The sequence below is a fragment of the Myotis lucifugus genome, unplaced genomic scaffold (assembly GCF_000147115.1).
Source record: "Myotis lucifugus unplaced genomic scaffold, Myoluc2.0 scaffold_683, whole genome shotgun sequence".
Lineage (NCBI taxonomy): Eukaryota > Metazoa > Chordata > Mammalia > Chiroptera > Vespertilionidae > Myotis > Myotis lucifugus.
In genome coordinates, this window is record NW_005871731.1 from 290,925 (window position 1) to 318,485 (window position 27,561).

At 47.3% G+C, this 27,561-nt stretch overlaps 1 protein-coding gene across 1 annotated transcript in view; it reads left to right on the top strand.

Annotated features, from left to right (window-relative positions):
- Positions 1-2,394: 2,394 nt before the first annotated feature.
- LOC102426250 (endophilin-A3-like) overlaps positions 2,395-27,561 on the top strand; it is a 26,784-nt gene continuing 1,617 nt past the window's right edge. Inside the window, 6 exon segments of the mRNA XM_023746470.1 lie at positions 2,395-2,439; positions 7,854-7,922; positions 9,962-10,034; positions 11,575-11,718; positions 14,528-14,661; positions 25,337-25,495. Of these exon segments, the coding sequence (XP_023602238.1) occupies positions 2,395-2,439; positions 7,854-7,922; positions 9,962-10,034; positions 11,575-11,718; positions 14,528-14,661; positions 25,337-25,495 (624 nt within the window).

The window sequence follows — 27,561 nt, forward strand, 5'->3', positions numbered from 1 at the left end:
ATCAGGGTGATATGCAAATTAACCGCCAACAAAGATGTCGGCTAATTTGCATATGTAGGCTCCAAGCGGTGGAGCGAAGCCAAATGGCCCCAAAGCTGGCCGAGCAGCGAGGCCTCCCGGCCCTGGGATCAGTGGAGCAGTGAAGCCTGATGGCTGGGAGGGGGGCTCTGGCTGGAGCCCAGCCAGAGCAAAGGCCTCGGTCCTGGGTGCCAGAGAAAAACTGGTGCCAGCAGCCAAGGGAAGGGAAGGCCTATTGCACGAATCTTCGTGCAACAGGCCTCTAGTATGCTAATAATATGCTAAGGCCGCTCAACCTCTCACTATGACGTGCACTGACCAACAGGGGGCAGACGAAACAACTGGTAGGTTAGCTTGCTGCTGGGGTTCGGCCAATCAGGACTGAGAGGGAGAGGCCGGACACACTCTGGAGCCCTCCTGCAGCTGACCAACCTCCTGCATCCCTCCCCAGCCATGATCATGCACTGGTGGGGTCCCTTGGCCTGGCCTGGCCTCTGCCCTCTCGAATTCGGGCTGACGGACCCCTGACCCCGCCCCCCCTTCCCAGTGTATGAACTGGGCCTCTATACTTAAGTAAGTAAATATATAAATAATTGCCCCTTCCCAAAGGGTAGAGAGTGGGATTGGTTTAGGGGGAAGTTTCTTCAAACCTGTGCTATTTAAACAACTCTTGGACACAGAGAATAAACGACAGATGGGCTAGTTCCAAGCAGCCCTGCCAGGACAAGGGGGGCTGTGCCCCAGTCCTGACCCAGCTGCCATTGAGGGGAGAGGGTGGCTACTCTCCCAGTCAGGCCCATAGCACTCAGCCAAGCCATATTGATTCACCCTCGGGGTAGCTGCCTTCATCCCCTCAGCTCAATTGATCCATTTTCTCCCATCTCAGAGGAAGAGTGCTCCTGTTCACCCCTCTAAGGGAATGTGAGGACACTGAGGCACAGGGAGGGGAGGGTTCCCAGCCCAATCCTCACTTGGATGAAGTTAGGGATAAAGGAGCTGGGAGCTAGTGGCAAAGGAGGGGGCTGGGTGACTTCTGTCCTGGAGAAAACAGGACGCCAGGGAATGGGGGGCCCTTGGCCATCCCTATGGATATGTTGAGGGCCCAGAAAGAGGAGTTCTTTGTTTTAGGTGGAGACTGGAGGGAGAGGTGTTTCTTTGTGGAGTGGGTGGTAGGTCTTGGGAGCCCTCAGGGCCTTTTGAGGTCAGATGCCTCCAAGATGCTGACCTGCTGGGCTCAGCTTGGACACAGGCTCAACCAGGTTGCTCCAGGCCCCTCCGCGGCTGGCCTGGGCCATGGACTCGGAGACTTTCGGTCCCTGTGCGAAATGACACTGTCAGCGACACATCGAGGGAGCTGGGCCTCCCGTCTGGTGACTTGTCCGGGGGACTGAGTGGGCTGTTAATGGCTCCTTGGAGATAGTTGCTCTCTCTCTCTCTTTAGTTAATCCTTAACCGTTTTTCCATTGATTTTTAGAGAGAGTGGAAGGGAACAGAGAAACATGGATGTCAGAGAATCATATTGATTGGTTGCCTCCTGCACACACCCGGACTAGGGCCGTGGAACCTGCAACCAGGTACATGACCTTCACCGGAATCGAACCTGGGACCTTTTAGTCCGCAGGCCGACGCTCTATCCACTGAGACACCCCAGCCAGGCCTGGGGAATAGTTGCTCTCAATGCAGGTGACACTGGGCTCAGCGCTCCAGGGAGGCGAGCGAGATATTGACCAGACAAAGACGCAGTAACCCGAACTCCAGGCAGATGGCGCCCAGAGCACCGCCTGGGGACAGAAGGAACCACCCCGCAGCCCATGGGCCTCTTCCTCCCAAGGCGGGTCCCTGGGTCTCTTTGTTCCCCTTACAGGAGCCTCTTGGAGCGTCCCTTCCCCAATTGCGCCAGAGGGGGGCACTGTTGCTGGTAAATGAAACCAGGTTAAATCCCAGAAGCGCGGATAAGTGGTGCCCGTCTCCCCACCCACAGTCATCACAAAGCCAGCGCACCTCAGCCCGCGGGCAACCAAAAGCGCGATGTGCCCCCCCCACCGCACCCCATCCTCCGCCCCGCTTCCCAGGCGGGTCTTCCCGGTCTCCACGCAACAATGTAGCTGGGGCTGCGCCAGCGGCCTCATTTGCGAACGCCGCGGCTCGGCCAATGGGCTGCGCTGGGGGCTTTGGAACCCGGTGTTGCCAACCGCCCGGGCGCGCGGGTGCTGGAGTGTCCCCGGCGAGGCCGTGGCTGTGCCCGCGGACCTGGAGGGGGGCCCGGCGGAGCCCAGCGCGGGGGGACCGGCCCTGGCGCCCGTTCTCCCGGCGCTGCGCGTCCGCGAGTCCCGGCCCAGCTTAGACACGACCCAGTTCCGGGGGCGCCCGCCATCGATGTCGGTGGGGACGCTGAAGAAGCAGTTACTCCAAGCCAGCCAGGTGGGGGCGCGGAGCGGGGCGCGGGAAAGTGGGGGGCTGGGTCCCCGATGCTCCGGGACCTGAGGGCTCCAGATCTACAAGTGCGCGGTGGTGGAGTCAGGGTCTCAGGGCTGAGAATGTGGCGGGTCGCGCTGGGAGGAGGACCCTGCGTCCTGCCCTCCTCGTGCTCGGCGCTCCACGCGCGTGCGCCTGGCGATGGACCCGCTGGACTGCGCCTCTCTCTGGGCCAGGGTTCCCACCGCCGTCCTTCCTCCCACTTAGTCTCTCCAGGTCGCCCCGGCCTGGCCCCCAGGTGGGGGGACACCTAGACGGGTGAGTCAATAGTGTAAGACACACCCCCACGCACGCGCAGAGGATAACAGACGACACTGCTGGGGCGTCCTGGAAACTTCCCGGAGGAGGCGACGTCTTAGTCGTGGGAGAATGAAGTAGGAGGAGCAATTGGGGGTTGGGGGCTGGGAGGAAAGGAGGAAGGGCGTTCTGTGCTGAGGAGGCAGGAAAACTGGCCTGGAGGCGTGTGGACGTTGGTGTGTGTGGACGTTGGTGTGTGTGGACGTTGGTGTGTGTGGATGTTGGTGTGTATGGATGGTGTGTGTGTGTGTGTACGTGTGTGTACGTGTGTATGTACGTGTGTGTGTGTGTGTGTGTGTGTACACGTTGGTGTGTGTGGACGTTGGTGTGTGTGGAGAAGCCAGTTTGTATTCCAATCCTGCAGCTTCCTTCGGCCACGGCAGGGCTCTCCCTGTAAAACCTGTCATATCCCTGCACCCCTGGACCTGCACTCGGGCTCCCCCTCCCCACCGCCCCCCAATGTTGCGAGAAGCAGGTGAGGGACAGCCTTTGGAATACACATTCCTGAAGTCTCACCCTGCGCCTCCACACATTGGCTCCTGAAAAGCTGCTGGGATGAGCAGGGTTCTCTTCTTGTTGCCTCAGTCCCAGGCCTAGGCTCTCTCTGCCCTCCATCTCTCCCCTTCTCTGGATGCTGCCTGAGCGATGTCGGGGTTCCGGCTGGGAGCCCTGGGGGACAGGAGTGCCCTTCTGGGAGATAGTCCTCCAGGAGGATCAGATGGGGAGGGGAGATGGACTCCCTGCTGATCCTGGGCGCTCTGAGGGGTCTCTGGGGGCAGGCGCATCTCCTGACCTGGGATACAGTCTGCGAGGCCAAGGCAGGGGCTACAGACCTTTTGGCCTTTCCAGCCTAAATGGAGATTTAAAAATATAAGTGCAGCCCTCGCTGGTTTGGCTCAGTGGATAGAGCGGCAGCCTGCAGACTGAAGGGTCCCGGGTTCCATTTCTAGCCAGGACACATGCCTGGGTGCTGGATCCCCAGTGTGGGGCATGCAGGAGGCATCCGATCCATGATTCTCGGTCATCATTGATGTTTCTCTTCTCTCTCCTTCTCCCTTCCTCTCTGAAATCAATTAAAAAAATACATTTAAAAATACCTATTTTTTATTTTTTATTGAAACATCAGTGATGGGAGACTATCATGGATCGGCCGCCTCCTGCACACCCCACACTGGGGATCAAGCCCATACATGTGCCCCGACTGGGTTCATAGGTTGACGCTCAACCACTGAGGCACACGGCCGGGCTCACCTCCTCTTTTGAAAACTTTGCCTTTACTGGGTATGGATGTATTAGGAACAGATCTTAGAGATGACCAAGACATAGCTATGGGATAATTCAGGTTGGTTTCTGACCACTGACCCACTGTGACAAATGGTTAAAATCAGGGGTCCTCAAACTTTTTAAACAGGGGGCCGGCCAGTTCACTGTCCCTCAGACCGTTGGAGGGCCGGACTATAGTTAAAAAAACAACTATGAACAAATTCCTATGCACACTGCACATATCTTATTTTGAAGTAAAAAAACAAAACGGGAACAAATACAATACTTGTATTTGCATGTGGCCCGCGGGCCGTAGTTTGAGGACCCCTGGTTAAAATGTTAGGAAATCATTGGTATTGGAGAAATACTAGGCTAAGTGATGAGGTGGTTTGTTTTAAGCACCCATAATCTTGCAATGTTGCAGATTTGGTGAAGAAATTTGGCTGGGTTTAATATCACAAGAGGGAGCAGGGTAATAAAGAATGGTAGATGTTGCCCTAGCTGGATTGGCTCAGTGGATAGGGCGTCGGCCTGTGGACTAAATGATCCCAGGTTCAATTCTGGTCAAGGGCACATGCCTGGGTTGTGGGCTTGATCCCCAGTAGGGGGTATGCAGGAGGCAGTCCATCTATGATTCTCTCTCATCATTGATGTTTCTCTCTCCCTCTCCCTTCCTCTCTAAAAGCAATACAAATATATTAAAAAATAAATGGTAGATGTTTCTCTTAGACATTTTGTTGTTAATCCTTTCCCGATGATATTTTTCCATTGATTTTAAGAGAGAGTAGAAGGGAGGGGGAGAGAGAGAGAAACATGGATGTGAGAAACATACATCAATTAGTAGCCTCCCGCATGCACCCCAATCTGGGGTCAGGGATCAAGTCTGTAACCGAGGTATGTGGCCCTTGACCAGAATCGAACCCGGAACCCTTCAGTATGCCGACGCTCTACCGACTGAGCCAAACCAACTAGGGCTTTGGTGCCTTCTCACCCCTGTCATTTGCTGCCTCGGATCAGGGTTCCAATGGCAAATTCTGCCTCCCCATGGGAAAGTGCCTGTCTCATCGCCATGTTAGGGCCTCTGCCTCCACCTCTGCAGCTCAGGGAGCCACCTAGGAACTGTCAGAAGGTGGAGGCTTTGACCTTTGACCTTTGTGTCTGCTTAGTGGTGCAGGTGGCAGGCTGTCAGGTGTTTGGTCACTCAGTCGGAATGACATTGTGTCACTTTGAAACTTTGAAGTGTTGGATTTTTTTTAGAAATGAATTTGGGGTCCTACGTTGATTTCTAACTACTGCTTTTGCTGCATTCCCCATAGGTTGTGATGTGTCGTATTTCTATTGTTAAATTAATTTTTTTATGTTTAAATAAATAATTTATGTTCTGGCCAGGTAGTTCAGTTGCCATGGTTTCGGGCTCAATCCCCTGTCAGAAGCCGAATAAACCAATGACAACATAAATAAGTGGAACAACAAATCAGTGTTTCTTTCTCTCCCTTCCTCCCTCTCTCTCTCTCTCTCTCTCTCTCTCTCTCTCTCAAATCAATAAAATAAAAAAATTTAAAAAAGAATTTTTAATAATTTCTATTAGGACATTTTTTTTCTTCAGTCCTCACCTGAGGATATTTTTTCCATTGATTTTTTAGAGAGAGCGGAAGGGAAGAAGGGAGGGAGGATGGGAAAGAGGGGGAGAGAGAGAGAAACATCGGTTGATTGCCTCCCATATGCCCCCCAATCAAGGGATCCAACCTGAATCTGCAACCTAGTATGTGCCCTTGATGGAAAATGGGACCTGCGACCCTTTGGCACATGCGCTGATGCTCCAACCACTGAGTACATGGGCCAGGGCTGCAGACATCTTAAAAAATTTTATTGATTAGAGAGAGAGAGAGAGAGAGAGAGAGAGAGAGAGAGAGAGAGTTGTTGTTCCTCCACTTATGGATGCACTCATTGGTTGATTCTTGTCTGTGCCCTGACCAGGGATCCAACCCCCAACTTTGGTGTGTGGGGACCATGCTCTGACCAACTGAGCTGCCCGGCCAGGGCCTGGGGACTGGTTTGGTTGTCACGAGGGGGTGTGGGCACTGCCAGCATCTAGTAGGTGGAAGCCAGGGAGGCGGTTAACCATCCTGCAATGCACAGGCCAGCTCCCACCACAAAGGAAGTTCTGGTCGCCCGGCCGGCTACGTGTCTCAGTGGCTGAAGGTCGACCTATGAACCAGGAGATCAGGGTTTGATTCCCTATCAGGGCACATGCCTGGGTTGCCGGCTCCATCCCCAGTAGGGGGCGTGCGGGAGGCAGCTGATCTCTGATTCTCTCTCATCACTGATGTTTCTCTCTCTCTCTCCCTTCCTCTCTGAAATCAATAAAAATATTTTTTTAAAAAAAGAATGTTAGGTCTAAGTATCCAAGTGCCAAGATCCAGAAACTCTGCCTCACAGCCTTGTTTTTCCTCCTGCCTCCTGCTGGAAGGCCTTTCCCTCCAGGCTGCCCTTTAAATGCCCTCCTTCCTTAACAAGCCAGCTCAGATGCCCCGCCTCCTGGGAGCAAGGCCCCTGGTGATCCCCACCCCCACCTCCCAGGCTCTCAGAATCCCCCTTGGGAGTCCCCCGAAATGCCCATCGCAGGGGATGTTTGCAATAGTATGAATCAAAGACTAGTCTCTTCCATTGTTTTCATTGTCCCTCCTTGTACTTTACTTGAATGTCTTTATAGCAACTCTGATGGAACTCTGGCCTCGGGGATGACAACGGTCCCTCTTATTTGTTTTAATTTTGGTTGTTTTTTGTTTTGTTTTGTTGGTGTGTGTGTGTTTTAAATATATTTTATTGATTTTTTACAGAGAGGAAGGGAGAGGGATAGAGAGTTAGAAACATCGATGAGAGAGAAACATCTATCAGCTACTTTCTCACACTCCCTACTGGGGATGTGCCCGCAACCAAGGTACATGCCCTTGACCGGAATTAAACCTGGGACCCTTCAGTCCGCAGGCCGACGCTCTATCCACTGAGCCAAACTGGTCAGGGCAGTGTGTTGTTTTTTTAATGTACTTTTATTGATTCCAGAGAGAGGAAGGGAGAGGGAGAGAGAGAGAAACATCAATGATGAGAGAGAGTCATGGATCAGCTGCCTCCTGCATGCCCCACACTAGGGATCGAGCCCGCAACCTGGGCATGTGCCCTGACTGGGAATGGAACTGTGACCTCCTGGTTCTTACATCGGCCCTCAACCGCTGAGCCACACCAAATGGGCAATCTATTTGTTTTTGTTTCTACTGGAGCCTACATGTGCTTTCACCTACAGTAGGATCATAATAAACATCTGTTGAGTGAGTGATATTGTGTACCTTAATATGTCCTCAGATATGGTTACTCCTTCCAGTAATTTTCTTAAAGGACTGAATCCAAAAAAAATCCAACAGGCCTGACTAGAGTGGCTCAGTGGTTGACCATGGACTGTTGAACCAGGAGGTCTGGGTTCAATTCCTGGTCAGGGCACGTGCCCAGGTTGGGGGATCCATCCTCAGTGTGGGGCATGCAGGAGGCAGCTGATAAATGGTTTCTCTCATCATTGATGTTTCTCTCTTTCTCCCTCTCACTTCCTCTCTGAAACCAATAAAAATACATTTAAAAAACAAAGAAAAAACAAATACAAAAAAACAAAACAAAGAAAAAGCAAATACAAAAATCTGAGAGTGTTTGTGTGTGTGTGTGTGTGTGTGTGTGTGTCTGTGAGAGATAATTTGTGTCAGATACTGTGGTCACAAATCGTATATTATAATTATTTGTCTTTATTTCTGCAGCTAATTAGGGAAAAAATAAATGGCATTGAAGGCACGAAACTAGATGACCACTTTCTTGACCTGGAAAAGGTAAGAGCATTTTAATGTCAATTGTGTGAAGAATGTGTCTCATCACATTATCTCACTCCTATGTGGAGTCTAAGTAACAAAATAAACTGATGATCAGAGTGGATGCAGAGACATGGAAGCATGGAACAGAGTGTGGAACCTCGGAGGCAGGGCAGGGGAGGGTGGGTGGTGGGAGGTAATCAACCAAGGACCTTGTATGCGTCTGTGCATGGCCCAGGGACACAGACAATGGGGTGGTGAGGGCCAGGGTCGGGAGGCAGTGGTGGGTTGGAGGGGTGCAATGGGGGGAAAAGGGGACATATGTAATACTTTCAACAATAATGAATTCTTTTAAAAAAGAGAGAAAGAAATCTGGTGGGAAAATTTTTAAAAAAGAAAACAAATTTTGACTGTAGTTGTGAGATGAGACACACCGATCCTGGGAAGAGAGTGGAGTCTAGGATGCTCACACACACGAGTGCATCCTGAAACCCAAAAGGCAGTTTATTCCCAGGTCTCAGCCCAAATGATGACTCTTGATTATGAAGGATCCTGGATACGGCTTGCTGGTTTCCTCTAGTGGACAAAACTCAGAATGTTCGAAAGATGGGCAGTTTTTTTTCCCCATCTAAAACTAGAGGCCCGGTACACAAAATTTGTGCACAAGTAGGGTCCCTAGGCCTGGCCGGTGATCAGTACCAATGTGTGGGGCAACTGGCAGGGTGATCAGGGGGCCCTTGCTGGCACCCGCCTTGGCTGGCCTGGGGCCTGCGGGCTGGGGACAGCTACTGCGTTGAGCATCTGCCCCCTGGTAGTCAGTGCGTGTCATAGTGACCGGTCGTTCTGCTGGTTGTTCTGAAAATTCAGTAAATTTGCATATTAGGCTTTTATTATATAGGATATATATTTTTATTGACTTCAGAGAGAAAGGGAGGAGATAGAAACATGAATGATAAAATAGAATCATGGATTGGCTGCCTCCTGCACGCCCCTCACTGGGGATCAAGCCCACAACCCTGGCATGTGCCCTGACCGAGAATCAAACTATGACCTCCTGGTTCATGGGTCGGTCGATGTCAAACACTGAGGCACATTGGCTGGACAAGATGGGCAGTCTTGGCAAGCAGTTAAATAGCCCGAGCATTGTGGTTATGCACCTTGGAGAGTCAAGAGTGTGTTTCTGGGCAGAGATCCTCATATGCGTACATATTGATGCCCCACATGGAAGCCCTTGGTGCATTCCCTGGGCACAACAGCTGTGTGGTGCATCACCAGGTCCTGGCACTGCCCTCCCACCGGCCTGAGGGCCTGGTGGGCAGGTTCATCTTTTCTGACTGACACAGGGTGACATCCAGCCCTGCTCACCTCGCATTTCTGTTGTGACAGTTATGTGGAACATTCATGCATATGAGAGCATTGGGGAAGTATGATGGGACTCTTTTTTTTTTTTTAATGTGTTTTGCCTGATTGGTGTGAACCAGGAGGTCACGGTTTGATTCAGGTCAGGGCTCAGTCCCCAGTAGGGGGCATGCAGGAGGCAGCCGATCCATGATTCTTTCTCATCATTGATGTTTCTCTCTCTTTCTCCCTCTCCCTTCCTCTCTGAAATCAATTAAATATATATATATATATATATATATATATTTTTTTTTTTTTTAAAATGTGTGTTTTTTTAAATCCTCAGCCAAGGATATGTTTTATTGATTTTAGAGAGAAAGGAAGAAAGAGAGTAAGAGAGAAACATCAACGTGAGAGAGAAACATCTCACTGCCTCCCATATGCACCCTAAGGTCACAGGGGTTGAACCTGTGACCTTTCGGTGTCCAGGATGATGCTCCAACCCACTGAGCGACCGGCCAGGGCATGTCAGGACCCTTAACAGAAACGATTGTGACGTTGTCCCTGGTTCCCTGTTTGGAGCATCCCTGGGGCCCCCAGGAATCGCCAAGGTCCTTCATTTCCTTCCCTTTGTCACCGTCGAAAATCATGTCTGTGTTTTCCTGTGAATTCACCATTTGTCACTTACCAACATTTTATGTGATTTTTTTTTTTTTTTTTAGAAAATAGATATTACCAATAAAGTTGTTACAGAAATTCTTTTGAAAGCCACAGAATACATTCAGCCCAATCCAGGTAACATGGGACAATCTCTGGAACTGTCCTATGGCCCATTCACGGTGACCCACGCTGACCACCCACGTCAGCTGGGCCCTGCCTCGATGTGATCTAGAAACAATGCCCTTGTACCTTGGTTGCGGACACATCCCCAGTAGGAGATGTGCAGGAGGCAGCTGATCGATGTTTCTCTCTCATCGATGTTTCTAACTCTCTATTCCTCTCCCTTTCTCTCTGTAAAAAATTAATAAAATATATTTAAAACAAAACAAAAAAACAAAACAAAAAAAAACAATGCCCTAACGGTTTCAATCATGAAATGTGGTTTTGGGTGTGTTTTTAAAAAAATATATTTTTATTTATTTCAAAGAGGAAGGGAGAGGGAGAGAGAGAGAGAAACGTCAATGATGAGAGATAATCATTGGTCCGCTGCATCCTGCATGCCCCCCACTGGGGTTCGAGCCCACAACCTGGGCATGTGCCCTGACCAGGAATCAAACCATGACCTCCTGGTTGACAGGTTGACTCTCAATCCCTGAGCCACACCAGCTGGGCGCGAAATTCGGTTTTTTGATGTCTACTCTCCAACGACTCTGCGGTTGCCTGGGCTGATGAGTGCAGAGTGGACAGTCCTGGGACCTGTTGGGAGGGCTCCTGGGCCAGCAGCTGGGCACTGCTCAGCAGAGACATGTAGGAGACCCTTCAGAAACCCACTCAGCGTTTTGTAAATGCTTGCTGCTTACTTAGTCATTTCCACCTTTTTTACTTACCTTTGTTGTTGTTGTTGTTAATCCTCACCCAAGGATAGTTTTCCATTCATTTTTAGAGAGAGTGGAAGGGAGAGGGGGAGACAGAGAGAAACATTGATGTGAGAGAAACACATCGATGGGTTGCCTCCTGCAAGTGCCCCGACCAGGGCCGAAGAACCTGCAACCAAGGTTTGTGCCCTTGACCAGAATCAAACCCGGGACCCTGCAGTCTGCAGGCTGACACTATATCCACTAAGCCAGACCGGCTAGGGCTCATTTACTTTTTAAAATATATTTTTATTGATTTCAGAGAGGAAGGGAGAGGGAGAGAGAGACAGAAACATCAATGATGAGAGCGAATCATGGATTGGCTGCCTCCTGCATGCTCCACACTGGGGATCTGCCCACAACCCTGACCCCAGTCGAACTCGGGACCCTTCAGTCCGCAGGCAGGCCAATGCCCTTACTGAGACATACAGGCCAGGGATAAATTAATTTTGAGAGAGGAAGAGAGAGAGAGAGAGAGAGGGAGAGCAAGAGAGAGAGAGGTCCTGATATAGGCTGGTTGCAATGTGTGCACAATTTCCATTTCCCACGTGACTTTGCAACCAATCAGTAGGCACCCACCTGGTTGACGCATCTGCCAATCACGGGAAAGATTAAATAGGTCACTGCGGCCCTTTGGCGCCTCGGGTCTCTGACATGTTGCTGAGGGTGCCCTTGATCTTCCCGGCTGCATTTGTTGCATGCTCTGTGCCTGTCCCTCTGCCCTGTCCCTTGAAGGAATTACAAATGACCCTGTCTTGAAGCATGCAGAGCGAAGCTGGGGATGCTGAGCCCGATGTTGAAGATCCACAATCAGGGGAAGGCCTCAGAGTGCCTGCAGCCAGAGGGCCTGCTGGGTGACTGCATGCTCAAGTACGGCCAGGAGCTGGGCGAGGACTCCACCTTCGGTGAGTGCACAGGGCCCGGAGGGTGGGACACAGCCTGTATCGCCTATAGGTTATACACGAAGCCTTTCTTTTTTCTTTTTTTTTTTTTTGGATTGATTTCAAAGAGTAAAGGAGAGGGAGAGAGAGAAACATCAATGATGAGAATCATGGATCGGTTGCCTCTTGTGCGCCCCCCTACTGGGGATCCTGGGCATGTGCCCTGACCAGTCATCAAACCGTGACCTCCTGGTTCATAGGTTGATGCTCAACCATTGAGCCATGAAGGCTGGCCAGGAGATTTTTTGTTTGTTTGTTTTTGTTAATTCTCACCTGAGGATATTTTTCCCATTGATTTTTAAGGAGAGTGGAAGAGAGAGGGAAAGACAGAAACTTTGATATGAGAGAAACACATCGATTGGTTGACTCCTTCATGGCCAGGTCCCTTCTTGAGAAGCGTGCAACCCAGGTACTTGCCCTTGATCGGAATCGAACCTGGGACTCTGGTCCGAAGGCCAATGCTCTACCCACTGAACAACACTGGCTAGGGCCGGGAGATATTTTTAAGAGAATCTTCAACCTCATTGTGCACAGCTTCAAGGTCTCCCGCTTGCAAATTAATGTGGATTAGCTGTTGCCCAGGTACTGGGGGTCATTCAGGAAGAGCTGCACTTTGCTGTCCACACTGGGCATGGCTGCCCACCCTGCTGGGAGCTACCTGTGTGACACTGCCAGGCTTCCTCCACATCAGGGAGGATCAGGTCGCCTTGCCCTTGGAAGGATCCAGGGTGCGGCCCCAGGAGGACCTGGCAGCAAAAGCTGAGATGAGACGTTCATTCATTCCTATTGTCATCTTCATTGTTGGTGCTTAGCCCAGAGGAGGACTCAATCCTTTTATTGTTTACAAAGAGGGACTTTTTTCTGCAGCTTCTAAAAACCCTAGCGGTTCTCAACCTGTGGGTCTCGACCATCGGAAAACATATATAGCATATCAGATATTTACATTACGATTCATAGCAGTAGCAAAATTACAGTTATGAAGTAGCAACGAGAATAATTTCATGGTTGGGGGTCACCATAACATGAGGAACTGTATTAAAGTGTCGCGGCATTAGGAAGGTTGAGAACCACTGCTAGGGCCAGTTGACAAAAACACATTGTGGTTTGTTTTTTTTACAAAAATTGATCTTTATCTCCATCTAGTGGCCAGAATGGAAAGTGCCTCGGCCTGTCAGCTGCCAGGTGAGTTTGATGTAGAAAAGGAGGGAGTAGAGAAGAAATGTAGAAAGTTTTTATTTTTAGCCTGGCTATCGAGGTTCAGTTGTTGAGTTTCTTTTTTTTTTTTCATTTTTTTTCCAAGAAAAAAATCTTTTAAATATAACAATGTTACATCCAATAAACATTAGTATCTCAAGAGAAACAATCTTTTTTTAAAAAAATATATTTTATTGATTTTTTACAGCGAGGAAGGGAGAGGGTTAGAGAGTTAGAAACATCGATGAGAGAGAAACATCGATCAGCTGCCTCCTGCACACCCCCTACTGGAGATGTGCCTGCAAACAAGGTACATGCACTTGACCTGAATCGAACCTGGGACCCTTCAGTCTGCAGGCCTACGCTCTATCCACTGAGCCAAACCAGTTAGGGCAAGAAAAAATGATCTTAAATATAATGATACATGCAATAAACATTAATATCTCAAGAAAAATGATTATAAACATAATAATATTACATGAAATAAACATTAATATTTCAAGAAAAAAAGGATTTTAATTATTATAATTATTACTAGGGGCCAAGTGCACGAATTTGTGCACCTTGAAAGGAACTGTGGGCCGCGAGGCTGTAGTGGGCACAGGGGTGGGTCTCAGCTTATCCTCCATGCCCCCTCCCGGCCCCTTCTGCCGCAGCCCCCAAAGGCGCCTAGTGATTGGGGCTGGCGCTGGCAGTGGGTGCGAGCGGCGGCTCTGGCACCAGCAGCGGGTGGGAGTGGGGCTGTCACCATCAGCGGGTGTGAGATGCAGCTGCCAGCCTGAATCGCCCCTCAGGAGCAGGGGGAGGTGGAGAAGCCCTGAGGGGTGATTGCTGCTGGCAGCCACTGCTCGCACCTGCTGAAAGCACCAAGCGATGAGGACCAGCGCCGGCCACCAGCCATGGGTGCCAGCGGTGGCTCCAGCACCGGCAGTGGGTGCGAGTGTGGCCAGCACTGGCAGTAGGTGTGAGTGCCAGGTGGGGGCCCTGCGCGCAGGAGCAAAGAATTTTCAGTAACTACCAGCGGCTCGCCCTGATGACAGTGACTGGCACCCCCCCTTGGTCTGGTGCCCCCGCTCACCTGCTGCACCATCCCGCCATGGATGATGCCCTCCATGTTCCACGCACGAACCCTGGTGATCAGCACACATCATAGCAACTGGTTGTTCCTGTTGTTCCACTGGTCTATTGGCATATTAGCCTTTTATTATATAGGATATTCAGTGATTGAGTTTTAACCTAAGAACCAAGAGGTCACGGTTCAATTCCAGTCAAGCGCACATGCCTGGGTTGTGGGCTTGATCCCCAGTAGGGGCCATGCAAGAGGCAGCCGATCCATGATTCTCTCTCATCATTGATGTTTGTCTCTCTCTCCCTCTCCCTTGCCCTTCCTCTCTGAAATCCATGAATATATGTTTTTAAAAAAAGGAAGTTTTTGTTTGTATTCTTTTCCTCGTCAGTCCCTGAGTGAAGACCTTGTTAAATAAACCATCACCCACATACCTTGGGCAAGAAGTGAATAGCGCTGCCAACCTCCGTGCGCTCTGTGAACGAGCGCTTTTTATTTGTTTTTCTGTGCCAGGCAGCGCGCTGACCGATATGGGCGAAGCTATGAAGCTGATGGTGGAGGTGAAAGAATCCTTTGATATTAACGTCAAGGAAACCTTTATTGATCCACTCCAGTTAGTACACGACGAAGATTTAAGTGAGATTTCGGTAAGTTTTCTCGGCTATAACCCCCCACATTGCTACTTAAAATGATGTTTGTAGTTAAAACCATGGAGACGTGTCTCTGTAGGGACCCAGCGAAAGCATCATCTTAGTGTGGGTGGTGAAACAGATAATCACTCAGTGATGTTCACTTGGCCCCCTGGGCAGGAGCCCCAGGAACCATGAGCCCTTTATCCTGTAGCTTTTTTTGTGTGTGTGCACGTGTGTTTTTTAAGGTAAAGGTGTTTATTTATTTTAATACTTATCCAAGGATATTTGTTCCATTGATTTTTTAATTTTAATTTTTAAAAAATGTTGGGAGCCATTATAAATCACATATACATCTCCAGCTTACAGCATAATAGGTTTATGGCTCCTCCAAGCCAACTCCCGGTTTGGCCTGGAGTTAAAAGACAACCTTGCGATTTAGCCTGGAGTTAAAAGATAACATACCCTCACCCTAAGCACACAGCTGCTACATCTCCGCTGATAAGCTCACAGCTGCGACATTCCAGAGCCTCCTACATCCCTAGTGATAGGCTACGCCCATGGACCTCCTTGCCCACCCCCTCCCTCTAGAACAACATAAATTCTACCCGCTGTAAAAATAAAATTGAGGCTTGACCAGAACTTTGTCTTGCCTCCATTTCTTCGCATCTCCTATCCTCTCATTCCTTTGCAGGATTTGGTGCGGTGTACCCACGAAGCATGCCCTGCAGGTCGGGGCATAAAATGGCGCCCAACGTGATCTCCGCTCTCCAATCCTCCTCAGGAACGTTCACTTTTTGTCCGGCCGGACCTCCCCTTGGCGCCACTGGGATCGCCCTGTGAGTCAGCCTGCTTTTTTCCTGGTTGCCGCTTTGCTTACCCGCTCTGCGAGTCAGACCTGTTGCTTTGGTAAGTGAACGCATTCATTTTGGATAGGCATTCTCTTCCCTCATTGCCTCCCCCCTTGTCTCCTGCCTCTAGTCCACTTTGAGCACTCTCTTGTTGTTTCGGGGAAGAGTGAAAGGTACCCGATTTCGGCGGAGAGAACTCCAAATCACTCAGGCTTGTCCCTTGGTTTCGTTCCACGTGGTTGACTCCTTCCAAAAACCCTGCATTCACCTTGTCTTAGTGGTCATTCTGAGAAAGTGGGGACTCCAGCTGAGACTCTGAAGTAAGTGTTTTTGCCTACTTTAAAGCTTAAACCGTCCACCCCAAATTAGAAGTAAACCAGAAAGAACTTGTGTCAGTGTTACTCTGGGAAAACTCCTTGCCTACTTTAAAACGTAAGCCGTCCACCTTGTGAGCACTCATGGGGTGCCTGACTCCCGACTGGTGAATGCCTGAGGGTCCTAGCAGGTTACCTGCCTCACAAGGGTCCGAGTTGGCGGATTATACCAACCGGCTGTTTACGTAGGAGGAGTGAGCTGCAGAAGCAGCTCCTAGGAAGGCACTTGAAAACAAGTTTCGATCTGGGGAGCTCTGATCTAGGGGTCCGAGTTGGCGGATCATACCAACCGGTTGCTTACGTAGGAAAACACACCTGTGGCATAAACAGGACTGAAGTAGTCTCAGCAGAGAATTTCTACATCCCGACCTATGACACGTGAACAGGGGCTTCTTTTGAGGTGGCGGTTGGCATCTTCCTCGCTGGTTCGTCTCCTTGTCGACTCCTGGGCTGACCTGGTACGGGGTTTATACGTCCCGGAGGCTTACGTGGAAGAGGCTAAGACATGGGTCAGGCTCTGAGTTCTCATGATCTGTTTCTTAAAGGACTCAGGGAGTCCCTCAAGGCGTGAAGATTTAGGGTTAAAAAGAAAGATTTAAAAGGCTTCTTGAAGGACTCAGGGAGTCCCTCAAGGCGTGAAGATTTAGGGTTAAAAAGAAAGATTTAAAAGGCTTCTTGAAGGACTCAGGGAGTCCCTCAAGGCGTGAAGATTTAGGGTTAAAAAGAAAGATTTAAAAGGCTTCTTAAAGGACTCAGGGAGTCCCTCAAGGCACGAGGATTTAGGGTTAAAAAGAAAGATTTAAAAGGCTTCTTTACTTTTAAGAAATGAAACCCCGCTGCCGAATATCTCTCTGGTTCGGAGAGATTCAGAGATGGCAGGAGAGGGCAGAGCTGTGGGCTCTCCTGCAATGAGATTACTTGCTAGCCATGACTTTAGAAAGCGGAATAGGAAAAAATTTAAAATGTCTTCTTCTATTAAGCATGACTTTGGGAACAAATACGCCATCTAAGTCATTTGCTAAAACTTCCCCCAAAGCAGGATATGTAGGGGAAAGGAAAAAGGAGCACATGGCGATCCTATATGGATGCCTCCTCCCCAGTATTCAAATTTAAAATCTCCTTCTCATAATTAAAAAAGTTTTACAAAATTTAAAAAATGCGTCTGAGATTTCTGTTCACGTGTAAAGAGAAAAACTGGCTTGGAACTAAAGCGCGCATCATCCGATTTTGGACATTTAGATAGAGTTTTGAGCTAAAAATCTCTTTACAAATGTACAGAATAAAACCCAAGACTGATTATTTCCTAAGAAAAATGGCATATTTGAGCCAGGGAAGAAATGCAGGCTGGTTCTAGCAATAAGATTGGTATATTTCCATAATAAAGAGTGATTTTTGAAATGTTAATAAAGCCTGTTCCAAAGTTAATCTTAAAAGCCTCAAAGAAATTTAGTAAAATTGTCTGTTACAGAAAATTTACCAAAATAACTGCCTTAAAATAATAATTTAGATTTGAATCTCAAGAATTATTGATCTATATTAATTATAAAAATCTAAGTAGCCCAGGTAAAACACAGCTACGCCCTTTAATTAAGGCTGGCTTCCCAAAGCAATTTCTAAGGGAGGAAGGGCTAGCCTCCCTTCCCCCAACAGAACAAGCAGGTAGGCAAAAATTTCCTGCCTGTGGCAACTTCTAAAGAGAGGCTTGCTTCCCAGTTTCCCATCCTTGGGAGCAATGGCAGCCCAAGGCTTTGGGAGTTTGCTAAATTGAATTAGATAGTCTGAAATAACAAAATGCTAAATATTTAACTTGCCAGCTAAGAGTTTAAAGTTCTGGTTAAATAAATTTGGAGAAATCATATAATTATAGTAATATTTAACTTGCCAGCTAAGAGTTTAAAGTTCTGGTTAAATAAATTTGGAGAAATCATATAATTATAGTAAAATTTCAACATTTGTCTAATTGAAAAAAGAGGATAAATTTTGTAATCCCAACCGAAATTTTTAAATATAAAGATCAGTTTAAATTTAATTGATATCTCTTAATAATTAGAAAAGGTATATAATCTTTAAATCATATATACACATATATATTTGGTGGTCTTTCAAGTTGGATTTCAAAACTATAACCAAGGAAGTTGGATTTCAAAACTATAACCTGGGACATTTCATGGGCCCTGAAATGCTTTCAAAAGTTTATTCTCTCTTCTTAAAGGATTTTTTTAATAAAACCAATTTAATATACTTGAAATCACATAGAAAGCTTTATCATATATAAATTAATAAATATATTTTAAGTTTTTGCCTCTGAGAAAGGGCAAAACAAGTAATTTTGTTTAATATTTCTTAAAATACAGCAATGGAATTTTAAGATGTAATTTGAGATAACAAAAGCTCCTCGCCGTTGCATTTTAAATTAGGCTGGAGGTGGGGCAGCGTTTGCCCCTTGTGAATCAAAAGTTTACTAAATACTAAATTTACTTGCTTCGCTTTGCCTTTTTAAAAAAAATACTTAAATTACTAATCTTTGTAAGCAATTGAATCCTAGTAAAGTAAATTCTTCTATAAAGGTTACTGAAGGCTTTCCATGATTCCTCTATATATGCAAATAAGCCAAAGGGTATACTCTTTAAAAATACAATTACTAACATTTAGAGATTGTTGTTAAAATACTAAATCTGACAATAATTAGTCACCATAAATAAAATAATCACTTGAAATATATGGCTTTGCGGCAGTATTTGTTAAAATCTCAAAAGGCAACCATGTTTCTTACATTTGTTGCTTGTGTGAGAAAGAACTGTCTGGAAGGAAATAAAAAGAGGTTTCCTTCAGATGTCTAACTAAAATTAAAAATCAATATATTGGGCCTCAAAAGCTAAATTAAATAATTTGTGTTTTGTCTCCTTAAACAAAGTTTATGTAAATTTACCCAAAGACTAATACCAGAAATTTAATTAATGTCATTTACTGTCCATAACTTAGGACAAGTAAAGTTAAAAGAATAAATGTTATTTCAAACTGACTTAAAATTGGCAAATTGGGTTAAATGGGTATTCAGGGGAACTTAATTGTCACCTATTAAAAGATAAACTTTTACAATTTTTATATAAGACCTCCATCATTATACCAAAAAATACTACGCAGGAACCAATTCCTGGAGCTTTAACTGTTTTTACTGATGGGTCATCAAATGGGAAAGCTGCCTATCATACTATAAATTCTGACCGAGTCATATTGACCAGTCATACTTCTGTGCAAATAATTGAATTAAAAGCTATTAAGGCTGCGTTGCAGATTTCCAACAGCCTATTAATATAATTTCTGATTCCTCTTATGCTTCGTGCCTAGTAAGAAGAATTGAAACTGCCCAGTTGAAATGGTTTAGCAACCAAAGTTTATTCTTACTATTTAAGCAGGTTCAGCAGATTGTACAGCAGAGAAAATACCCTTTTTTGGCTGTCTAATTTATTCCCCTACTTATAGGACTGGGGGTCTCTGGAGCTGTGTCCTCTGGCACAGCTGGATTAGGAACCGCATTACATACTTATAATAAATTATCTAATCAATTAATTAATGATGTTCAGGCTCTTTCAGGTACTATCAATGATCTCCAAGACCAAATTGACTCCCTAGCAGAAGTAGTTTTACAAAATAGAAGAGGATTAGATTTACTTACAGCAGAGCAGGGAGGAATATGTTTAGCCCTACAGGAACGCTGCTGTTTTTATGCCAACAAATCTGGAATCGTCGAGACAAGATAAGAAAACTCCAGGAAGATCTGGTCAAAAGGCGAAGAGAGCTGTTCGAAAACCCCCTTTGGAGCGGACTCAATGGCCTACTCCCCTACCTGCTTCCTGCACTTGGCCCCCTTGTCAGCTTACTGTTAATTTTAACCTTTGGTCCATGGGCTTTTAAGAAACTGACAAGTTTTGTCAAACAGCAAATTAATAGCATCCTGGCCAAACCCATTCAGGTTCACTACCACCGTTTAGCTACTATAGACCGAGAACGTGATTATGATTGCCAGAGCTCCCTCCCCACGGGGACAGCATAAAGCCAGAGGAATGCTTACCTACACTCTATATAGAGGAATGGTATGGGTACCGTCTGGGTGCAGGGCAAAGCACTGCAAGGGAAGGTCAAAACAGAAAATCAAAATTTTCTCGACCGCCTCTGGATTTCTCTGTGAGCACACCTGGTTTGCATAGAGGTTGGTATCCATACATATATAATTGTTGGCTCTGCCTCTCCTCCCCAAAAGATACCAAGAGCCACCAGAGGTGAGATCTGCCGATCTCATGGGAGGAACCAGGTCACTACTCCCCCAGTCGGTTAATGCCCACCCTTAACTAAATGGTAAGGGAGGAATTGTTGGGAGCCATTATAAATCACATATACATCTCCAGCTTACAGCATAATAGGTTTCTGGCTCCTCCAAGCCAACTCCCGGTTTGGCCTGGAGTTAAAAGACAACCTTGCGATTTAGCCTGGAGTTAAAAGATAACATACCCTCACCCTAAGCACACAGCTGCTACATCTCCGCTGATAAGCTCACAGCTGCGACATTCCAGAGCCTCCTACATCCCTAGTGATAGGCTACGCCCATGGACCTCCTTGCCCACCCCCTCCCTCTAGAACAACATAAATTCTACCCGCTGTAAAAATAAAATTGAGGCTTAATCAGAACTTTGTCTTGCCTCCATTTCTTCGCATCTCCTATCCTCTCATTCCTTTGCAGGATTTGGTGCAGTGTACCCACGAAGCATGCCCTGCAGGTTGGGGCAAAAAAATATTTTTATTTTTATTGACTTCAGAGAGGAAGGGAGAGGGAGAGATAGAAAGATCAGTGAGGAGAGTGAATCATTAATCGGCAGCCTCCTGCATGCCCCCCACTGGGGAGTGAGCCTGCCATCCGGCATGTGCCCTTGGCTGATTTGAACCCAGGACCCTTCAGTCCACAGGCCAGTGCTCTAGCCACTGAGCCAAACCAGCTAAGACTGTTCCATTGGTTTTTAGAGAGAATGGAAGAGAGAGGGAGAGACAGTGAGAAACATCGATGTGAGAAAAACACATCGCCTGGTTGCCTTCTGCTCACACACTGACCAGCGCCCTGCTGAGGAGGAGACTACAACCGGAATGGAACGCGAGACCCTTAGGTCTAAAGGCCAATGCTCTATCCACTGAGCCACACAGGCTAGGGTTATCCTGTGGCTTATTGAAGCCAGCAAGAAACCAAGCTAAAGGTACTTATTTCCACAGCCATTACTCACAGCAAATGATTCTAAAACTGTGGAGTGGGTTTTCAACGATGAAAATCATAACATACTCATTGCATCTTTTTTAAAAATATATATATTTTATTCATTTTTTACAGAGAGGAAGGGAGAGGATAGAGAGTTAGAAACATCGATGAGAGAGAAACATCGATCAGCTGCCTCCTGCACACTCCCCACTGGGGATGTGCCCGCAACCAAGGTACATGCCCTTGACCGGAATCAAACCCGGGACCCTTCAGTCCGCAGGCGGACGCTCTATCCACTGAGCCAAACCGGTTAGGGCTCATTGCATCTTTTTAAAAAATATATATTTTTATTGATTTAAGAGAGAGAGAGAGAAACATCAATGATGAGAGAGAGAATCATTTGATCCACTGCCTCCTGTACAACTCCTACTGGAATTGAGCCCACAATCCAGGCATGTGCCCTGCCTGGGAATCAAACTGTGACCTTTTTCCTAGGTCAGTGCTCGACCACTGAGCCACAATGGCTGGCCTCATTGCCTCTTTTGATACATGGCACAAGTGGTCATGAATTTCCAGGACTTCATTTTATTTTGGAAAGCTTTCTAAAATGGCCACGTGGAGCTCACATAAAAGAGGGTGTGTGTGTTTCGTTCATGGTAGTGTTTACTCAACTCATTCTGTAATTGTTGAGGAGCCTTATGGAAGACATATAAGTACTCCAGAACAAGCATGTCAAACTCAAAGCTAACATGGGCCAAATAAACAAGGTTTAAGTATATGTGGGCCACAAAAAAGAAAAGAAAAAAAAAAGCTTCAATTTTCATAGAAACGTAGGTTTATTTCGATAGAGACATGTTGAATACAAAGGGCTGAAATAAATGAGTCATCCACATAAAATAATAGAACATTTTAATAAAAATTAATATTTTTTCTTGAACATTGACTTACCAGACACTGAATAACTGCACAAATGAATAAGCGTAATGCAAATAAACCGATTTTTCTTGTTCTCTGAAAGTGAGATATTTTCTGTTGTGAACACCAAAGAAGTCAGTCCAAGACTAATGACTTGGCCACCAGCTGCTAAAATATTCGCTGCTAGTATTAGTGGAGAGAAATGGTGCACCTGCGCGTAAGCTGCATAAGGGAAATGAATGCAAAATGATGATAGTAATCAGTCATTAACAAACATTGTAGTTCGTTATTAAGAATTATCTCTAACAGGATATTGTAAAAGTTAAGTTGCGAAATTTTTATCAAAACGTTTCTTACATACCTTTATATAGGCTGGGCCGCAAAAATATTCGTTGTGGGCCACATGCGGCCCGCGGGCCACAAGTTTGACATGCTTGCTCTAGAAGATACTAGAGATTTGTGTTTTTATCATCTACTTCTTAATAAGGATTTGACAATAGTGCCAGAAGACATATCCCTTTTTTTGGTATAGATAATTTGTTTGGAAATTACGGACATTAACAGAGCTGGTTAGGGGTCCTGTAAATAACTTTGAAAATGGAATCTGAGTGACAATATTGTGTCCTTATGTTCCATATTAACTATCTGTCATCCATTTAATCCATCCATCCATTTATGTTATCATCCATCCATCCATCCATCCATCTATCCATTTACTAGAAGCCCAATGCACAAAATTCGTGCAAGGGGCTTGGCCCTCACACCCTCAGCCAGCTCTCACAGCCCCAACTTCATCAGGAAGCTCGTCCAGACAGTCGTCTAGAATGTCAATGTCATTTGGATGGTCGTTCTGCTGTTCGGTCTAATTAGCATATTAGCTCTTTATTATATAGGACTAGAGGCCTGGTGCACAAAAATTTGTGCACTCGGGGGGGGGGGGGGGTCCTTCAGCCCGGCCTGTGCCCTCTCGCAGTCTGGGACCCCTCGGGGGATGACCACCTGCTGGCTTAGGCCTGCTCCCCGGGGGATTGGGCCTAAGCTGGTGCTCAGACATCCCTCTGGCAGCCCGGCAGCCCTTGGGGGATGTCCACTTGCCAGCGGGGAGCAGACCTAAGCTGCAGTCGGACATCCTTAGCGCTGCTGAGGAGGCAGGAGAGGGTCCCACTACCACCGCTGTACTGGCAGCCATCAGCCTGGCTTGTGGCTGAGCAGAGCTCCCCCATGTGGGAGCGCACTGACCACCAGAGGGCAGCTCCTGCATTGAGCGTCTGCCCCCTGATGGTCAGTGTGTGTCATAGTGACCAGTCATTCCCAGTCTTTCTGCTGTTAGGGTCAGTTTGCATATTACCCTTTTACTATATAGGATAGAGGCCTGGTGCACGGGTGGGGGCAGGCTGGTTTGCCCTGAAGGGTGTCCCGGATCAGGGTGGGGGTCCGGCTGGGGTGCCTGGCCAGCCTGGGTGAGTAGCTGATGGCTGTTTGCAGCTGGTCACACCCCCTTCAGGGTGGGGGTCCCCACTGGGGTGCCTGGCCAGTCTGGGTGAGGGGCAGAGGGTCGTTTTCAGGCTGGCCTGTGACTGAAGCTCCCAGCCTCTCCTTTTTATCTTTTTTCTTTTTATTCTGGGATTTATTTACCTTCTACAATTGAAACTCTGTTGCCGTCACTGGCGCTCCCAGCTCTGAGGCCACAGCTGGCTGAAAGCAGGTATCTGGGGTTTGTTTGGCTTCTATAATTGAAACTTTGTTGTCGTCCTGCTCGCTCCAGCTCTGAGGCCGCGGCTGGCTGAAAGCAGGTATCTGGGATTTGTTTAGCTTCTATAATTGAAACTTTGTTGCTTTTGGAGCTGTTGCTTTCGGAGCTTAGAGCAGGCCACAGCAGGCGGGGAACCTTGGCTTCCTCCATCACTGGAGCAAGGAAGCCTCCTGCTTGCTTCAGCTGTGTGGCTGCCTGTTGGGGTCCAACCCCAACAGGTCCAGGGATCCCCAAAGGTGTGGACGGAGTTGGCGAAGAATGAATGACATGGAAACTGGGTTCAGTTCATCAGCATAGCAAGGTTCTCCCTTCAGGATCTCCAGCGAAGTTCTGGTTAGGAACTCCAGCGAAGTTCTGGTCAGGATCTCCAACCAAGTTCTGGTGCCATGTTCTCTCGCTAGGTTCTGTCTCTAGGTTCTGTAGTCAGGTTCTCTTGCAAGGTTCTCTAGCCAGGTTCTCCAGCCAGGTTCGGTTGCCAGGTTCTTTAGCCAGGTTCTATCCAGGTTCTTTTGCCATGTTCTGTCTAGGTTCTCCAGTGAAGTTCTGTAGCCAGGTTCTGTCCAGGATCTTTTGCCATGTTCTCTGGCTAGGTTCTGGTTAGGATCTGATGAGGTTCTGGTTAGGAGCTGATGAGGATGTGATGAGGATCTGATGTTTATTGTCTTGTTACATCCATATTTATACCAGCCGATTTTAATCCTGTCAATTTCTATTACAAAGGTTAGGGCGTTTCTTATCTCCATTCCAGGGAGTAAAGATTATGTAGCTTAACTACCCGCCTGGCACTTAATTAAGGGGTTATATCCCCTCCCTAACCTCAGGGAAAAATCCCCACCTGGGGAAACAACCTTTCTCGGAGAGGTGACCTTGGTTAAAACACATAGCACCAAGAAGGTGAGCAAACATATTAAGAACAGTATGCCATATATGCCAGGTCCCTTGAAACAGCAAGGATGGACCGGCTCCCGGCAGCTGCCGGCCGCCATCTTTGTTGACAGTTAATTTGCATATCTTGCTGATTAGTCAATGGGAAGCGTAGCAGAGGTACAGTTAATTACCCTTTTTGTCTTTTATTAGATAGGATGCTATCATCCATCCATCCATTTATTTATGCTATTATTCATTCATCCATCTATCCATCCATCCATTTATGCTATTATTCATCCATCTATCTCATCCATCCATCCATCCATCCATCCATCCATCCATCCATCTATCCATCCATTTATGGAATCATCCCTCCATGTATCCATCCATTCATCCATTTATACTATCATCTATCCATCTATCGATCTATTCATCCATTTATGCTATCATCCATCCATCCATCCATCCATCCATCCATCCATTTGTTCATTTCGTAAATATTCCTTGATAATTTATAGCGAAAGAAGCCTCTAATAGATGCTAAGGTGCCCACCAAAAAGAAAAGTAATTGGGTCCCTGCCCCCTGAAAAGTAGGCCGAGAAGAAGTAATGACCTTCCTTGTAGAGGTGCGGCAGGCCTCCCTGTGTCACTTGCCGAGATAGCAGCTCCAGCTCTGTCTCCTCTCCCTCAGCACCACCTGAAGAGGCTGGAGGGCCGCTGCCTGGACTACGATTATAAAAGGAAGCACGTCGGGAAGATCCCCAACGATGAGATCACACAAGCAATGGAAAAGTTTGAGGAGTCCAAGGACTTTGTGGAGAGATGCATGTTTAATTTTTTAGAAAATGATGTAAGTATTGACTCCAAGGAGACCCTCCTGGGAATGGAAACATTGACTGTGTGTTTTTTTTGTTTTGTTTTGTTTTTTAAATATATTTTATTGATTTTTTACAGAGAGGAAGGGAGAGAGATAGAGAGTCAGAAACATCGATGAGAGAGAAACATCGATCAGCCGCCTCCTGCACATCTCCTACTGGGGATGTGCCCGCAACCCAGGTACATGCCCTTGACCGGAATCGAACCCGGGACCCCTCAGTCCACAGGCCGACGCTCTATCCACTGAGCCAAACCGGTTTCGGCTGACTGTGTGTTTGAGGGGAAGCTCTGGGAGCCTTTGTTGTTATAAAAGTTTCCGGAAATTTCTTTTATTTATATACTGGTGGCTGGGTGCACGGATTCATGCACATTGAGAGGAAATTAATTAGAAGAAAGATTCATGGTGTACTTATGTTATTGCAAAAAATTACATGTCAAAATAGTATATATAATATCTACACTAATAAAAGAGAAACATGCAAATTGGTGTCACTCCACTACACCTACCAGCCAATCAGGATGAGTATGCAAATTAACCCAACAAAGATGGTGGTTAATTTGCATATGCAGGCTCGGAGCGAAGACTGAAGACAGCGTAGAACAGTGGTTCTCAACCTTCTGGCCCTTTAAATACAGTTCTTCATGTTGTGACCCAACCACAAAATTATTTTCGTTGCTACTTCATAACTGTAATGTTGCTACTGTTATGAATCATAATGTAAATATCTGATATGCAGGACGGTCTTAGGCGACCTCTGTGAAAGGGTCATTCGACCCGCCAAAGGGGTCGCGACCCACAGGTTGAGAACCACTGGTGTAGAAGGAAGCCAAAGTGCTACAGAAGGGAGCAAAGTGGCGGAGAAGGGAGGGAGCCGAGGCAGCGGAGACGGGAGTGGAGCTGAGGCAGCGGACACAGGAGTGGAGCCCGCTGAGGCTTTCTCTGCTTCGCTCCAGCCACAGGAAGCCCTATTCTTACAAGAATAGGCCTGAGGAAGCCCTATTCTTGCAGGAATCTTCTTGCAACGGGCCTCTAGTAGTATTATAAAATTAAAACGCGCATGCGATTGGCACCAGCGAGAGCTTTATATGTATTGCGCATGCGCCAGTCAACATTTATTTTTAAATTGCCAGTGCACGTCATATGTACTGGCCAGTCGGTCGGACAGACGTACAGTCAGTCACTTAGCCTTTTATATATATAGATCTATTTAATTGATTTCAGAGGGAAAGGGAGGGAAAGAGAGAAACATCAATGATGAGAGAGAATCATGGATCAGCTGCCTCTTGCACGCCCATTACTGGGGATTGAGCCCACAACCCGGGCATGTGCCCTAACTGGAATCGAACCATCACCTCCTGGTTCCTAGGTCGGCACTCAACCACTGATCCACACAGGCCGCGTCCAGGTATTTCATTCTAAGTGTGGTTTGGGAAGCAGAGGCCACAACACACAGCTGGCTGCTCGTGGCCTGGACACAGCTAGGGGCCTCCACATGCCAAGAGACTCAGCTTAGTAACTACCTCTCCCCTGGTTGCAGGGAGCACCTACTATGTGTGTGCACAGCCCAGGTTGGAAGGGGTCCAGGGATGCATGTCTTTCCTGATGTCAGCCAGTAAGGGAGGAAGTGACTAATGACAAATGCATCTCTCCGTGACATAATCTTGTATTTTAGCCACATGAGAGAGAAGAGCTGCTGATGTCCCCTCTGCCCATCCCAACCCCATAGTCTTTCAAAGAATGTTCATTTAGTGTTTCAAAGAATGTTTGGCTCAGTGAAAAGAGTATAGGCCTGTGGACTGAAGGGTCCCAGGTTCAGGCACGTACCTCAGTTGCAGGCTTGATCCCCAGCCCCTGGTTGGGTCGTGTGTGAAAGACAAACCAATCGATGTGCCCTCTCTCACATCAATGTTTTCTCTCTCTGTCTCTCTCTCTCTCTCCCACTGTGCCATGCCAGCACGACCAAGGGTGATCCCAAGTGGGGGGGGGGGGAGGGTGAAAGGGGTTAAAGGGAAGGACCGACAAAAAGAATGAAAACTGGG